General features: G+C 46.3%; 1 protein-coding gene across 1 annotated transcript in view; it reads right to left on the minus strand.

Moving 5' to 3' along the window:
- usp34 (ubiquitin specific peptidase 34) overlaps positions 1-14,846 on the minus strand; it is a 163,447-nt gene that overhangs the window by 101,791 nt on the left and 46,810 nt on the right. Inside the window, exons 15-25 of the mRNA XM_056279821.1 lie at positions 14,128-14,345; positions 12,469-12,587; positions 10,686-10,813; positions 9,381-9,470; positions 5,984-6,079; positions 5,126-5,208; positions 3,955-4,109; positions 3,693-3,806; positions 2,426-2,525; positions 1,962-2,124; positions 82-208 (exon numbers count right to left, since the gene is read on the minus strand). Coding sequence (XP_056135796.1) covers positions 82-208; positions 1,962-2,124; positions 2,426-2,525; positions 3,693-3,806; positions 3,955-4,109; positions 5,126-5,208; positions 5,984-6,079; positions 9,381-9,470; positions 10,686-10,813; positions 12,469-12,587; positions 14,128-14,345 — 1,393 coding nt within the window. The remainder of the gene's footprint in view (positions 1-81; positions 209-1,961; positions 2,125-2,425; positions 2,526-3,692; positions 3,807-3,954; positions 4,110-5,125; positions 5,209-5,983; positions 6,080-9,380; positions 9,471-10,685; positions 10,814-12,468; positions 12,588-14,127; positions 14,346-14,846) is intronic.

The raw sequence follows: 14,846 nt of genomic DNA on the forward strand, positions 1-14,846 counted from the left end.
GAGTTGCTGTCTACCCCTGGAAATAGCTACGTTCTTTTTCCGGGTGTGGAGGAAACCTTATACCAGAACGAGACAGCACACCTTGTCGGGCAGACCGGCTGGCTGGCACACAATCCTGAGGGGCAAAGACTGTTTATCACTCAGAGCTTTGAGATGGCTGCTGATGCCCGTGCCCTCGATCTGCCACTGACGCAGATGGTAAGCAAACCTGTAATGACCAAGAGAGAGAGAGAGAGAGAGAGAGAGAGAGAGAGAGAGAGAGAGAGAGAGAGAGAGAGAGAGAGAGAGAGAGAGAGAGAGAGAGAGAGAGAGAGAGAGAGAGAGAGAGAGAGAGAGAGAGATTGATTAAGTGTGAGAGAGTGAGAAAGTGTGAGAGAAAGAGTGAGTGAGAGAGAGAGAGTATATGTGTGTGTGAGAGAAAGGGGGGTGGGTTTCAGTGCAGATAAACTTATCCAATACTTTGTTTGTATGTGTGTGTGTGTGTGCACGTGTGTGTCGCTCTCTCTATGTATATGACTGGGTGTGTGTATAAGAGTGATAAGAGTGCGTCCAGGCGGTGTTTCTATTCTGCTGGTCAATATGACAAGTAAGCAATTAAAAGCCTTCAGAGCTGGTGCGTCTGGGTGGCGTGGCGGTCTATTCCGTTGCCTACCAACACGGGGATCGGCGGTTCGAATCCCCATGTTGCCTCTGGCTTGGTCGGGCGTCCCTACAGACACAACTGGCTGTTTCTGCAGGTGGGAAGCCGGATGTGGGTACGTGTCCTGGTCGCTGCACTAGTGCCTCCTCTTGTTGGTCGGGGCGCCTGTTCAGGGGGGAGGGGGAACTGGGAAGAATAGCGTGATCCTCCCACGCACTACATCCCCCTGGTGAAACTCCTCACTGTCAGGTGAAAAGAATGAGCTAGTGACTCCACATGTATCGAGGAGGCACGTGGTAGTCTGCAGCCCTCCCCAGATCATCAGAGGGGGAGGGGCAGCAACCGGGACAGCTCGGAAAAGTGGGGTAATTGGCCGCATACAATTGGGGAGAAAAGGGGGGGATCCCCCAAAAAAAGAGTGATGAATGTTTGCATATATATATAATTTCATCTCATCATCAGCCGCTTCTCCAGGGCTGGGTCACGGTGGCAGCAAGCTAAGTAGGGCACTCCAGATGTCCCTCTCCCCAGCATCGCCCTCCAGCTCCCCTGGGGGGGGGGGGATCCCAAGGTGTTCCCAGGCCAGATTGGACAGTCTCTCCAGCGAGTTCTGGGTTTACCCCGGGGTCTCTTCCTAGTTGGACGTTCCCGGAAAACCTCAAAGGAAGGTGTCCAGGGAGGCATCCTGATCAGATGCTCAAACCACCTTAACTGGCTCCTTTCCACACGAAGGAGCAGTGGCTCTACTCCAAGCTCCCTCCGGATGTCCGAGCTCCTCGCCCTATCTCTAAGGTTGAGCCCAGACACCCTACGGAGAAAACTCATTTCAGCCGCTTGTATCTGCGATCTCACCCTTTCAGTCACTACCCAAAGCTCATGACCATAGGTGAGGGTTGGAACGAAGATTGACTGGTAAATTGAGAGCTTTGCCTTCCGGCTCAGCTCCCTCTTCACCACAACGGTCCGGTACAACGTCCACATTACTTCTGATGCTGCACCAATCTGCCTGTCAATCTCCTGTTCCATCCTACCCTCACTCGTGAACAAGACCCCAAGATATTTGAACTCCTTCACTTGAGGCAACAACTCATCCCCAACCTGAAGGGAGCAATCCACCATTTTCCGGTAGAGAACCATGGCCTCGGACTTGGGGGCGCTGACTCTCATCCCAGCCATTTCACGCTCAGTTGCAAACTGCCCCTGAGCGTGTTGGAGGTTGTGTGTGTATGTGTGTGTTCATGTATGACCCATGCATATGTGTGTATGACCTTATGTGTGTGCGGCATGCACATATACTGTTTGCAGGTGTGTTTTTGTGTACCTGCGCCGGAAGGCCTCCAGGTGTGTTTTGAGCATGAGCAGTCCCCTCTCTATGCTGGTCAGGCTGGAATGGGCATCCTTCTCCAGGTTGGCAGAGGCCATCAGTAGACTTTCCATGCACTTCCTGATGAACTCCTGCTCCTTCTCCAAGCCTGTCTTACCAGCTAGGACATCACACGTACACACAGAGTTACAGACAGACAAGCAAAGGCAGTCTCACACTCAAGTTATTATACACACACATAGACAACCTCACAAACAGACATATAGACAGACATTGCATTTGAAAACAAACTAACTTGTTAGGGTGTAAATTGGGAAGGCGGGGCAAGGCTAGTTTAGACTGCTGATTAGCTGAATGTGAACTCAGGATTGAACATCGGCTGTAGTTTACTGACTGCTGTTAAGGGGAATATGAACTCGGGAGAGGAGGCTGGCTGCAGTTTCCTGACTGTTGATACTGACCGTTGATGTAGTAGGAGTTGATGTACTGGATGGCAGCGCAGCTGATGTCAGCCGACTGGGCCCTGAGAGCAATACCCCACAACTGGTCCATTCCACACAGCTAGGGAGGCAGACGGAGAGCCAAGGTTAGATGGTAGAGACCAGAACGATAATAGAATTGAGCATTTGCAGACATTTTCCAAGTCCTGGCTCCTTTATGACCTGTTATTACATCCAAAAAACCTTGAAGATGAGCGCTACTATTTTTCACATCAACACACTTGGGATAGTGTGACTCTGTATTCTATTGCCCCAACAACACCGTTTCCGATTTCCTTTGCTTTCAGCCATGTCACTAACTGGTCTAGGATAATCTATAGTATGTTGCATCAATGCTGCTCTCTGTTGGTGCTAGCGAGAGATCAGATCAGTGGCAACTAGTGTAAACTAGTTGGTAGACTGCGGTATCAATTATCAATGTGCAAATGGTCAATTACAACTGGGGAGCCAGGATTAGATGGTACATTAATGACCAGATGAATTCATTCATTCATCATCAGCCGCTTCTCCAGGGTCGGGTCACGGTGGCAGCAAGCTAAGTAGGGCACTTCAGATGTCCCTCTCCCCAGCAACGCCCTCCAGCTCCTCCTCGGGGATCCCAAGGCGTTCCCAGGCCAGACTGGACATGTAGTCCCTCCAGCAAGTTCTGGGTCTACCCCGGGGTCTCCTCCCAGTTGGATGTGCCCGGAAAACCTCCAAAGGAAGGCGCCCAGGAGGCATCCTAATCAGATGCCCGAACCACTTCAACTGGCTCCTTTTGATGTGAAGGAGCAGCAGCTCTACTCCCGAGCTCCCTTCGGATGTTTGAGCTCCTCACCCTATTTCTAAGGCTGAGCCCAGACACCCTACAGAGGAAACTCATTTCAGCCGCTTGTAGCCATGATCTCACCCTTTCGGTCACTACCCAAAGCTCATGACCATAGATGAGGGTTGGAACGAAGACTGACTGGTAAATTGAGAGCTTTGCCTTCCGGCTCAGCTCCCTCTCCACCACAGCGGTCCGGTACAACGTCCAAATTACTGCTGATGCTGCACCAGTGACCAGATAAATAAGATGAACAGAAAGGAAAAGGCACTGCAGGTTGCATTACAGATGACAACTCACTCGCTTTGCAGTCAGTTTCTGACATCTGTGTGCGGGTTTTCTATTGCCATTTGTGCGAGTAATTATTTGTACTGTGTGTGCATGAGTGTGTTTGCGTGTGCGCGCGCACGTGTGACTCTGTACCTCACAGCTGGAGGTGGTGTCCAGGGTGCTGGTGGCCAGGCGGGCCAGGTTACACAGGTGCTGAAAGAGGTTGAGTCCCGTCATGCTGATGGTTTCTGGCTTCAGCTGGGGCATCTAGACACACAAAACAAACCCACCAAATCGTCATTATTGACATCTCAGCAAAGCTATTGCAACCACGCGTCCCATAACAACACAAATACTTCACTACATACCAACACCACACACACACACACACACAACCACAAACACACACTCCCACCTTCTCCAGGAAGAGGTGTTTGTATGTTTCCATTCCCATGGCGTGCTGGTCTTTGCTGCGGACCTGATTGAGGAACCAGTGGAGCGCGTCGTCGTAACACTCAGCGTCCTCCACCAGGCAGTGCCACAGGATGTCCACCTGCTCCAGGCTCAGCCCTGAGGGACGGGGAAGGGGGGAGATGTCAGTCAACTTATTATTTAGGTATAATATAAAAAGGAAACCAGATCCTGAACCAAGTACTTTAAAATTAAAAAAAAAAAGAAAAAAGAATGAGCACAAAATAAACAAGGGTCATAGAAAGTAAAAAAAATTTTTTTGTGTGTGGCATAATTTGACCTATTTTAAAGCAGCTCTGGTTCTAACAGGAAGGGAGTTCAGAGTTTAAAGGGACTTGATAGCAGAAATCCAAATTCTCTGGCATCTCAGTCTGGCATGGTGTATGGCTGGTGCACTGTTTGGGCGTCTTCCTGGCTTTGACAAACGCCCAGTTGGGATCACCACACTTAACCAGGGCCTGTTTAGTGTGGGTTTTCTCTCCTTCCCCAGCCGCTGTATCGGTGGGGACGCTGTCAGCTGGGCGGTACAGAGTCCTGATGACTCCTAGTTTGTGCTCCAGTGGATGATGAGAGTCAAACCTTAAGTACTGATCAGTATGTGTTGGTTTACAAATGTCCCCCATCACCAACTGCAATTTCACAGTGTAAGAAAGCTAACCTGTCATTTTTCCCATCGTCCCTGGTGAACCTGATGTGTTTGTCCACAGAGTTAATGTGGTCGGTGAAATGTGCTACAATCCTGAGATTTAATTTTAACCCAGGTGTCGTCCACAAATCTGAACCAATGGCTAGGTGGTGTCCCCGGGTAGGACATCAGAGCCCCCTTTTCCACTTCCTCCAAATACAAGTTGGCCACTAACTACACGTGAAACTGGGGATCCCATAGCACACCCATGCTTCTGCCTACAGTACTGCCCCCTGTATGTGAAGTACGTGGACTGAAGACACAGTTTCAGGAGTAGACACAGTGTTAAAGGTGGTCCTATTGCTATAAGGGTGGGGATACCCGCAGTCAGTCTAGACTGAAGAGGTCACTTTAGATGAGTGATGAAATGTTTCTGTCAACCGAAGTTGTGTCACCTGATGTTCTACTCAAGACTTATAAGGAGTCTTACTGAAGTGATCTGGAGATCCCAGGGTTGAAAAGACACAGGTGAGAAACTGCAGGCGCACCTGGACCTCGGCACTGTGGCTGTACCTGCAAAAACACACCACAAGGGGCAGATGTCAGCGTTACCTGTAATGCCAGCATTTAAAAAGACCTGAGAAAATGATACAAGTCATACTAACAGAAAACATTCTTGTTAATGTATTACAGCCATTACAGCCTCACTAACACCTCAACTACATTCACAATTTTTATTTAGTTTTACACAATATTACAATATATTTTCATACAAAGACCAGTGGGGCAGCAGCTTAGTAAATGTACATTTTTGAAGCCTTAATAAATATGTTCTTTGCTCCATATAGTAGACATCCCACACCCTTTGGATCCATAAGTTATATATGGGGGGGGGTCTGATTTCATCCATTTAATGGTGCTACACTTCAGGGCTGCTCTAAGTAGTATTCCTAGGAGATATTTCTTAAGCCTCCCCTCTAAACCATCAGGTATTAGTCCCAGTAGCACCACCACAGGGTCTTGTGGGACATTCTGCAGGAATACTTCTTTAAGAGCATCAAACACCTCTTTCCAACAGACATGCGACTGAGGGCATCACCAAAAGATGTGAGCATGGTTTCCATTTTCTCCAACAGGAACTGGTGTGCGCTGGACCCATCTCTGACACCGTCTCTGGCGTTCGAAAATACCTAGTAATTATTACTAAGTAATTTTAACATTTTTTTTTTGGTTTGGTGAGATTTCACTTTTAAATGTAATGGTTTTTAAGTATTTTTTAAAAACTTTTTTTTTTCCTGATTGGTTAGAGGGAGAGCATGTGATAGAAGCAAGGCCGTGCCAGACTCACAGTGCAAACTTGTGTCTGTGTTCCCGGACCTCCTGGATGTAATGCAGCAGGTTGTCGAAGAACAGCTTCATCATGTGCAGCTCCTTTTCTGCCCACCTAACGCACAAGACAACACCATCAGTAAACAGACTTACAATAATATTCACAATGATCACATACTGAGACTAACGGGATCTTCTTTTAACCCCCTGAACCGGATTTATGTTTAAACATCTGCACGTTTGTGGGTTGTGTTGATGCTGATGTGGATCTGGTTGTTTACCTACACAGAGCACGAGTGCCTAGAAAGCAGTGTCGCATTTACAAAACCAAATTACACAAAATAACGGAAGAAATATATCTCCACTCTTTTTTGGGTTCCGTTTTGTGTTGTTCTGTCTTGTTTATTTTGTTCCATGTTGTGTCCGTTTCGGTTTGTGTAAATGTTACGGCTAGAGATATAAGTTCAGCCAATCAGCAATGTTGCTCAGGCCGGCAAAACACATTTGACACTTCATTTATTTATTTATTCATTCATTCCCCTTTTTCTCCCACAATTGTACTTGGCCAATTACCCCACTCTTCTGAGCCGTCCCGGTCGCTGCTCCACCCCCTATGCTGATCCGGGGAGGGCTGCAGACTACCACATGCCTCCTCCGATACATGTGGAGTCGCCAGCTGCTTCTTTTCACCTGACAGTGAGGAGTTTAACCAGGGGGACGTAGCGCATGGGAGGATCACGCTACTCCCCCCAGTCCCCCACCTGATCAGGCGCCCCGACCGAACAGAGGAGGCGCTAGTGCAGCGACCAGGACACATACCCACATCCGGCTTCCCACCCGCAGACACGGACAATTGTGTCTGCAGGGACGCCCAACCAAGCCAGAGGTAACACGGGGATTCGAACCGCCGATCCCCATGTTGGTAGGCAATGGAATAGACTGCCACGCTACCCGGGCACCCCGCCGTTGAAATTTTGATGGTGTGCACCTCTGCAACCCTTTGCGAGCCACGGTTACCAAAAAACCACCCAATACAGAGAGTACCTGTACCCGCAAGGAAACACATTCGAACATTTATAGGACACCCCCTTATCTCTCTAGTGATGAGGATACATTTATAGGACACCCCCTTATCTCTCTAGTGACGAGGCAACATTTATAGGACACCCCCTTATCTCTCTGGTGACGAGGCAACATTTATAGGACACCCCCTTATCTCTCTGGTGATGAGGAAACATTTATAGGACACCCCCTTATCTCTCTGGTGATGAGGAAACATTTATAGGACACCCCCTTATCTCTCTGGTGACGAGGCAACATTTATAGGACACCCCCTTATCTCTCTGGTGATGAGGAAACATTTATAGGACACCCCCTTATCTCTCTAGTGACGAGGCAACATTTATAGGACACCCCCTTATCTCTCTGGTGACGAGGCAACATTTATAGGACACCCCCTTATCTCTCTGGTGATGAGGAAACATTTATAGGACACCCCCTTATCTCTCTGGTGACGAGGCAACATTTATAGGACACCCCCTTATCTCTCTGGTGACGAGGAAACATTTATAGGACACCCCCTTTTCTCTCTGGTGACGAGGAAACATTTATAGGACACCCCCTTATCTCTCTAGTGACGAGGAAACATTTATAGGGCACCCCTTTCATCTCTGTTGACGAGGAAACCAGATCTGCCAACCTTGAAGAAATTTTATGAGTACTACCCCCAACACCAACCACCTCCCTCCTGCGTGCGCGCACCTGACAGCCCACCACCAATGTACGCCCCCCCCACACCCCCGCGCACCTGATAGCCCACCACCAATGTACGCTCCACCGTTGCTCACCCACCACCACTGAGATACATAACACTATAATACATAATATATACGTAATATACTTTCACCAATCGAGATTTATTGTCAGAACAGCTGTACAAGTGTTGTACAGGAAGCATAGCCCATGGAAACTTCTAAAAGTAAACTGAGGACATTCTCTGTAAATAAATGAAATCAAAACAATAAATAAATGTGCAAAACCAGCAGTTATCAATATCCTTGCCAGAAATAAAAGTAAACTGAGGACATTCTTTGTAAATAAATACATCAAAACATTAAATAAATGTGAAAAACCAGCAGTAATCAATATCAAAACCAGTTTGCTAAAAACAAACAACGAAAAAGATTCAAATTTTCCATGCATAGTGAAACTAGTGCAACTTGTTGAAGGTTGCAGATTTGGCTTTTTTAAGTACTGCGTCACCGAAAGTCTCTTTGTAACACGCGCTGCCTTTGGAGGCAATCATGACTTTTCGTGTCACCAGAGAACTGAGCATCTCTGTGCTCAGGCTAGACATTGTGTTTTATTTTTAGTGACAAAGCTGAAGATCCTTTCACAGTCTGCGTTACTGTGAAAAATCGAACACACACCAAGCATTACAGTGGAGAGGTTTTCAAAAAGTTTCCTCCCTCCTGACTCCTTCAAACCTAGTTCTGTCCAAGCGTCATCAGCCCTTTTGGTCAGAATATCATCGTTCAAGATGGTGGACTGGAAGAGCCGAAACTCCTCCTCCTCCATGGCACGCAAGCCTACAGTTTTTGTCTGTGGGCTAATGGATTCGGGGAAACGTGACGGTTAGCCTACTATTTGCAACACACACACTACATCGCATAGATGAACGGTAACTTATCATCTTTTCAATGCTGTTTGCATTGGTGAGAACCACTGATCTAGAATGGTGAGAAACAGGGATGCAGGCGAATAGCAGTGATGTGCAAGCGGCCGAAGAGGGATCTTGCTTGAGGCAGAGGCACTGAATTGAACTGAATGCGCGAAGCATTTGCTAGGAGGGGCAGGTGGGCGAGTGGGTTCAAATACTGCGCTCTGATTGGCCGAAAGCTTTTCACTCCACTTACATAGATTGCTGTGGCTCAGCGGCAGAATCAACTTCATAGAATGCATAGAAACTGAAACCGGCGAAATGCGAGATGCAACAAAATGCGTACCTGGAGAGCAGTGAATCGTACAAGCGTACTTAAGGGTCAAAATGCGTGCCGAGTACGAGAAATGCGTACATGTTGGCAGGTCTGGGAAACATTTATAGGACACCCCCTTACCTCTCTGGTGATGAGGAAACATTTATAGGCAAGGCTCGGCGTTTTCGGTTTTTATTTTTCAAAGCCATCCAGCATGCCAAATTTTGCCACAAGAGGACACTGCTACATAACCTCACATGAACAGGAACAACTTTTGGATCCGTGGAAATGTAAAATCCGGGTGAAAATCAGCTTAAACTGATCTGCTCCTTTTAAAAAAATCTGGGTATTTTTCAGTTAAAATCGGTAAAAAGTGAAAACGCTGAGCCTTGTTTATAGGACACCCCCTTTTCTGTCTGGCGACGAGGAAACATCACTTACATGGTGATCCAGTGTGTGTCGTAGCTGGAGCCAAACTGTTGAAAAGTGCCGAAAAGCTTAGGTAGAAGACGTAAGGAAACTACCACGGACCTGAGGATGGATCGGGAAAAAAAAACAACAAAAAATAAACAGTCATTTCTTCTGGTTGTCCAAGTTGTATTGTTGCTTCAGTATATTCTGGCTGAAATAGATATGCATTCTGTGTCTTAATAAGACAGGAACATGGGTTCAGTTATCTCACAACCCTTCTTCATTTCTATGTGGTGTTCTTTATTTTACTTGTGATATATTGCCTGGTAGGCTGTGGGGTACGACAGTGGCGGCTGGTGCTAAAATTTTTCTGGGGGGGGGGGGGGGCAATTTACCTTGGCACAGCACACCTGACAGCTGCTTTAATGTCCACACAGTCCCAGTTATTAAGAAGGACAATGCAGCCTATAGATTTTATCAGGGTTCGTAGACGGTGGATGATTTGACAGTTGAGATGAGGCGTGGTGGTGGGTGTGAACATGATTGACAGCCACGAGAACTGTCCAATCACATTAGATCAAACAACATTAAAATGACACCAATTCGCTGCCAATAAAAGTGGGGGTGTCTGGAAAATCTAAAGAAACCAATCAGACAGCAGCCTCGGGTCACCTGCTTGCCAAAACTTTGTGGGCTTACATAAGGTATCGTTTGGCCGGCGCCCCTCACCCAGGAAGTATATGTATTCAGACAGAAATCAACCAAACACCATTTGGAACCAATATTTAATGGCTGCTGACAGGTGCTCACAGACTGAAAAACACTTTTATTTCATTATTATTTGTATTATACAACTAAATTATATTTAACATGTTTAAGTAGATTTTCATATTTTGATATTTGAAGGGGGCGGCACCCCAGCGCCCTGTACTGGCCAGCCGCCACTGGGGTACGGGTAGCCGCCTCTTTGCAATACGAGCAGGGCTCCAACATTTTTCCCTTTTCAAGTTGTTACCCAGGCTTCAAATGTTGGATTGTGTTCAGTAGGCAATTAATGGTGGCTGGGCAGTATGATGGTCATCACTTTATCGTCAAAATTATACTACATTATAACTAGTAACAATATGACAGTTACCTGAGAATAACTGAGAATTGTTCACAACAGCAAATAACACAATATCTAAAATGTAAGTAAGTGAAATACTAGCTTTTCCCTAAAATGCATAATAGTAAAAGCTTTTTTGAAATTATGTAAGAGTCCATCTTTATAGAATTGCAGACCTCTGCAGGGTAGCAATTATCCCAAATACACCGGTTCAAAGTGGAATGTCCTACCGGTGGTGGGCCAGGTTGTCAAGGCAACCTTCGATGAAGCGCATGCGGATCTGCCTATCTGTGAACCAACAGACCAGCGAACACAGCAGCTTCTCCGCTTCGTTGATGAGACCCTCAGACAGGTGGACCTAAAAAACAAACAACATCCTAACAGGTTAACCTGAGGGTTAACTTTCAGTACTGCAGAGGAATTTCCGCCCCTGTCTTATGCTTGCTCAGCATCACAACGAACGAACTGAAAACTGCTGGAATTTCACTTGCAAAAACTGAGAAGCCGTCAATCCCCATGGCTGAAAAATGAAGCCGATGCAGAAGTGCAGAAAACTGCAGTTCCGCAAATGGCCACTCGAGACTGGCTCCAAAAGCGAGTCAATTCCCTTAGACCCCCCCTGTTAAAATGCCCAACTCCGCAGCAGAAATAAACATGTTTACAGCCTGGTACAAAAAAAGGGTTTTGGTCTCTATTGATAATTTCCCCATTCATGAGATCTGTCCAAGGGGTGAATTTTTATATAACTCAACCATTTAAATTATATTAAGGCTTAAAGTTATGCATAATTAAGGGCGTGGCTGGGACCTGGTCGCAATGTGTATCCATGGCACTATGTACATATAAATAGCCGTGAACTTATTTTTGGGTATAGTTCAGTTGATCTAGCCATGTAAAACAATAATGCTAATTTTGGTGTCAGTTTCCTAACAGACATACTAACATATGTAATGCATTAATATCTCAACTAGGTATTTATCTTGACATAATAAAGAGCTTAAAAAGCGGCCGTCAATTTGACCACCCATGGTTGTTTTAGGTAGGAGTGAAATCCCGGTCGTTCTCGTGTTAAGAAACGGGTTATGTATTTCAATGCAACATCAACCTACATCAATATAAATGGTACTGTCTCATCCTATAGCTTGTTTAACAATATATCGACATAACATAAAAAGTCGATGTACTGCCCAGCCCTAGTGTCTAGGTCCATTATTTTACACAGCCTATGGCAAAAACTAGTCACTGATTCAAAACGACCGTTTTCATACTTGAGGATTTCCACAGATTTTCAATTTCCGTGTTCATAGTTGGAACAGAGTGACTGATTTATGACATCGAACCATATGGCGAGCATTTTCATGCCAAAGTCTTCGCCCTCAAACTGTTCTCAACTTGGATGTTTTATGGATGTAGAAACATGGGCCCATCTAGCCCATACCACAAGAGAAAATAATAAATAAAATGTTCATCAATCATTTGGTAGCTATGGTAGCTCGCTCTTGCGGAATAAAAATAAAAACAAGTGAACTATGTGGAGGTTAGCACTGCTGCCTCACAGCAGAAAGGTTCCGGACCTTCTATTTGGAGTTTGTGTGGGTTTGCTCCCAGTGCTCCGGTTCCTCCCCACAGTCCAAAAATATTGATGTTAGATGAATAAGGAGACTCTAAATTCCCCATAGTGGTGAGAGAAACACGAGTTAACGTGTGGATCTTGTGATGGACTAGAAACCTGTCCAGGGCGTCTCCCTACCTTCCCCTCGCCACCTGCTGGGCTAACGTCAGGCACCCACCTGATCTTGAATTAGATTAAAGGGTAAAACTAATAGGGTTGGGTATGGCTTAGCTATTCTTGATTGCGGTTCCAGTTGTTTGTGTCAGTAGTGTGTGTTGTTCTGATGAACACTTTAAGGTAGCAAGTCTTGGCAGGTGACTAAAATTTTCAAAACCCCACCCTAATATTGAACGAATAAACAGCATCTGTGAAGCGAGGATGGACAGTTGTGTTTGACGTACCGCGTCCTCATCCTGAACCAGGTCCCACAGCAGTGTGTTGCCCTTCTTGCAGACATTGTCCAGGTTGATGTCCGTCACGGCGTGGCTACTGGAGTACTGGTGCTTGTGGACTGCAGGACCTGTGAGCAAAGACGAAGGAAATCATAGTTGCTGTTTTCAAACAGAGCAGTAAGACTGCTCCCTTTCAGCCACCTCACACAGGATCACGGTGGTACCGAGTGGACTTTTACCTGAGTGGACTCGCCACAGTATCCCCAAATTTGTCCCAGGTGTTGTGACACACTCTTAACACAGCTCATATCTGGTCATGCCAGCTTTGGCCAGTAGAGGGCTTTGTTAAGCTTTATTGGTTTTCCTCAATCTGCTTTCAAATAGAGTGGACAATCAGCTCAATCCCAACCCCTTCCAGTGAAGGCAAGAAGGTGGATATTAGTTGTTTGCCAGATTCGGGAATGAGGGCAGACAGGTTTCTAACACAAGCCTGACAAAGCCAGCCCACGAATTTCACTTCACTTGTTGTGGTCTGGCGAGGCTCATTAGACTTAAGACATTCATTAGTGTTTTGGATGTTGTCAATGGGTGGAGACCAAACGATCCTGCAGGCGATTTGATCTGCCTTTTACCCAGTCAGAAAGGCAAACCCCGTGACGTAGAACCACAGCACCACATTTCCTGATGCCCTGGTCTGCTCGTGTTATGTTTTTACCGCCAGCAGGTGTCAGTCAATGTGCCTAGTTATCGAGTTTGTACACAATTCTTGACATCTTTGTTAAGTGTTTTTGATATTGTACTTAGCCAATTACCCTATTTTCCAAGCCGTCCTGGTCGCCGCTCCACCCCCACGCCTCCTCCAATACATGTGGAATTGCCAGCCGCTTCTTTTCACCTGACTGTGAGGAGTTTTGCCAGGAGGACATAGCGCGTAGTCCCCCACTCCCCCCAAACAGGCGCCCCGACTGACCAAAGGAGGTGCTAGTGTAGTGCAGCGACCAGGACATATACCCACATCCCGCTTCCTTACCCTCAGACACGGCCAATTGTGTCTGTAGGGATGCCCGACCGAGCCGGAGGTAACACGGGGATTCAAACCGGTGATCCCCGTGTTGGTAGGCAACGGAACAGACCTCTCCTAGCGCTGACATTGACGTTGTTTTCAAAATATGGTGCTGCTCGCTGTCGTCATCATATAAACCGCTTTTGAAAGTTGGTCTGGTATCCAGCGACTGGGCTCTAGTGAATTTCAGTAGATCTGTTCCGGCCTAAATCTTGTCTGTGAATGTTCTCATTCATCCAGGTCATTGTTATCCAAAGGAGTTGAATCAAGTGCAACTGGACTTGTTATTACGCAAGCAAGGCCTAAATCTTGCACAGGAAAAACTGAGCTTGCAATATTCAAGTTGGCTTCATTCAGCAAAATTAGCTGCCACTTCCTCTGTGCCAAATTTTGTTTGGGCAGTTGTTGACATGCTTTGCTTACTAGATCAATGGCGTGAAGGTAGGAATCAATCTCCTTAAGCTAACAACTTCACATGCGAACAAATGGCACTATAGTCACCTCTTTGAAAGATAATGTTGTGTGTGTGCTCATCAGTTTTTCAAGGCCTGGAAATGATCCCAATAAATGTGTCGGACTTTTCCAGGCACGGGAATGTGGCTCACCTTGCACTAGGTGCTCATGGTAGATGGAGGCCAGGTTTGGGAGGTGCTGCTGGAGGTGAGAGCTGAGCTCGGCGTGGGAGTTAATCTGGACCAGCTCCTCCTCGCAGCCCGACTCCTCCCCGTCGAAGTCAGCCATGTTCTTCTCCGATTTGGCGCTCACCTGGGAGCTGCTGCAGCTCACGTCATCCGCACTCAGCATGTCTTCCACCATGTGACTGCTGGAGGAGGAGAATCTGTTTTAGTTGCTGGCAAGGACGCACATTTATTTTAACTGCTAAACAGTTTGTTTATAATTCATCTTTGACCTTGCATCCACAGCAATCATTGTTCCCTAAAAACAGTTTCTTTTCCGCTACAGCCAAAATTCTGAATACCTTAGATTGATCCCTCCGCTGTATTCTGTACTCAATTCTTATTTAATGTTGACTTTTGAACTGATTGTCTTTCTGATATAAGTATTAATCCTGAACAGTGTGATGTGCAGAGCAATGTTGTTTTTAAATCCTGTGCCTAAATGTGATGACGGGGATTTTCTGTAATGTTTTTGCACAGGAACTGAGTTGTGTATTATTACGCTGTGCTGAAAATAAAATTCAATCGGCCATAACTACATGTATATTTTACAGAGACCTTCATTTATATGTGGCAAAATTCTTATGCAAGCCATCAAATTAATGGATCTCAATCTTCGCTTCCTTGCTGCGAAAAGACTGAAGGAT

Source organism: Lampris incognitus, chromosome 5, assembly GCF_029633865.1.
Source record: "Lampris incognitus isolate fLamInc1 chromosome 5, fLamInc1.hap2, whole genome shotgun sequence".
NCBI lineage: Eukaryota > Metazoa > Chordata > Actinopteri > Lampriformes > Lampridae > Lampris > Lampris incognitus.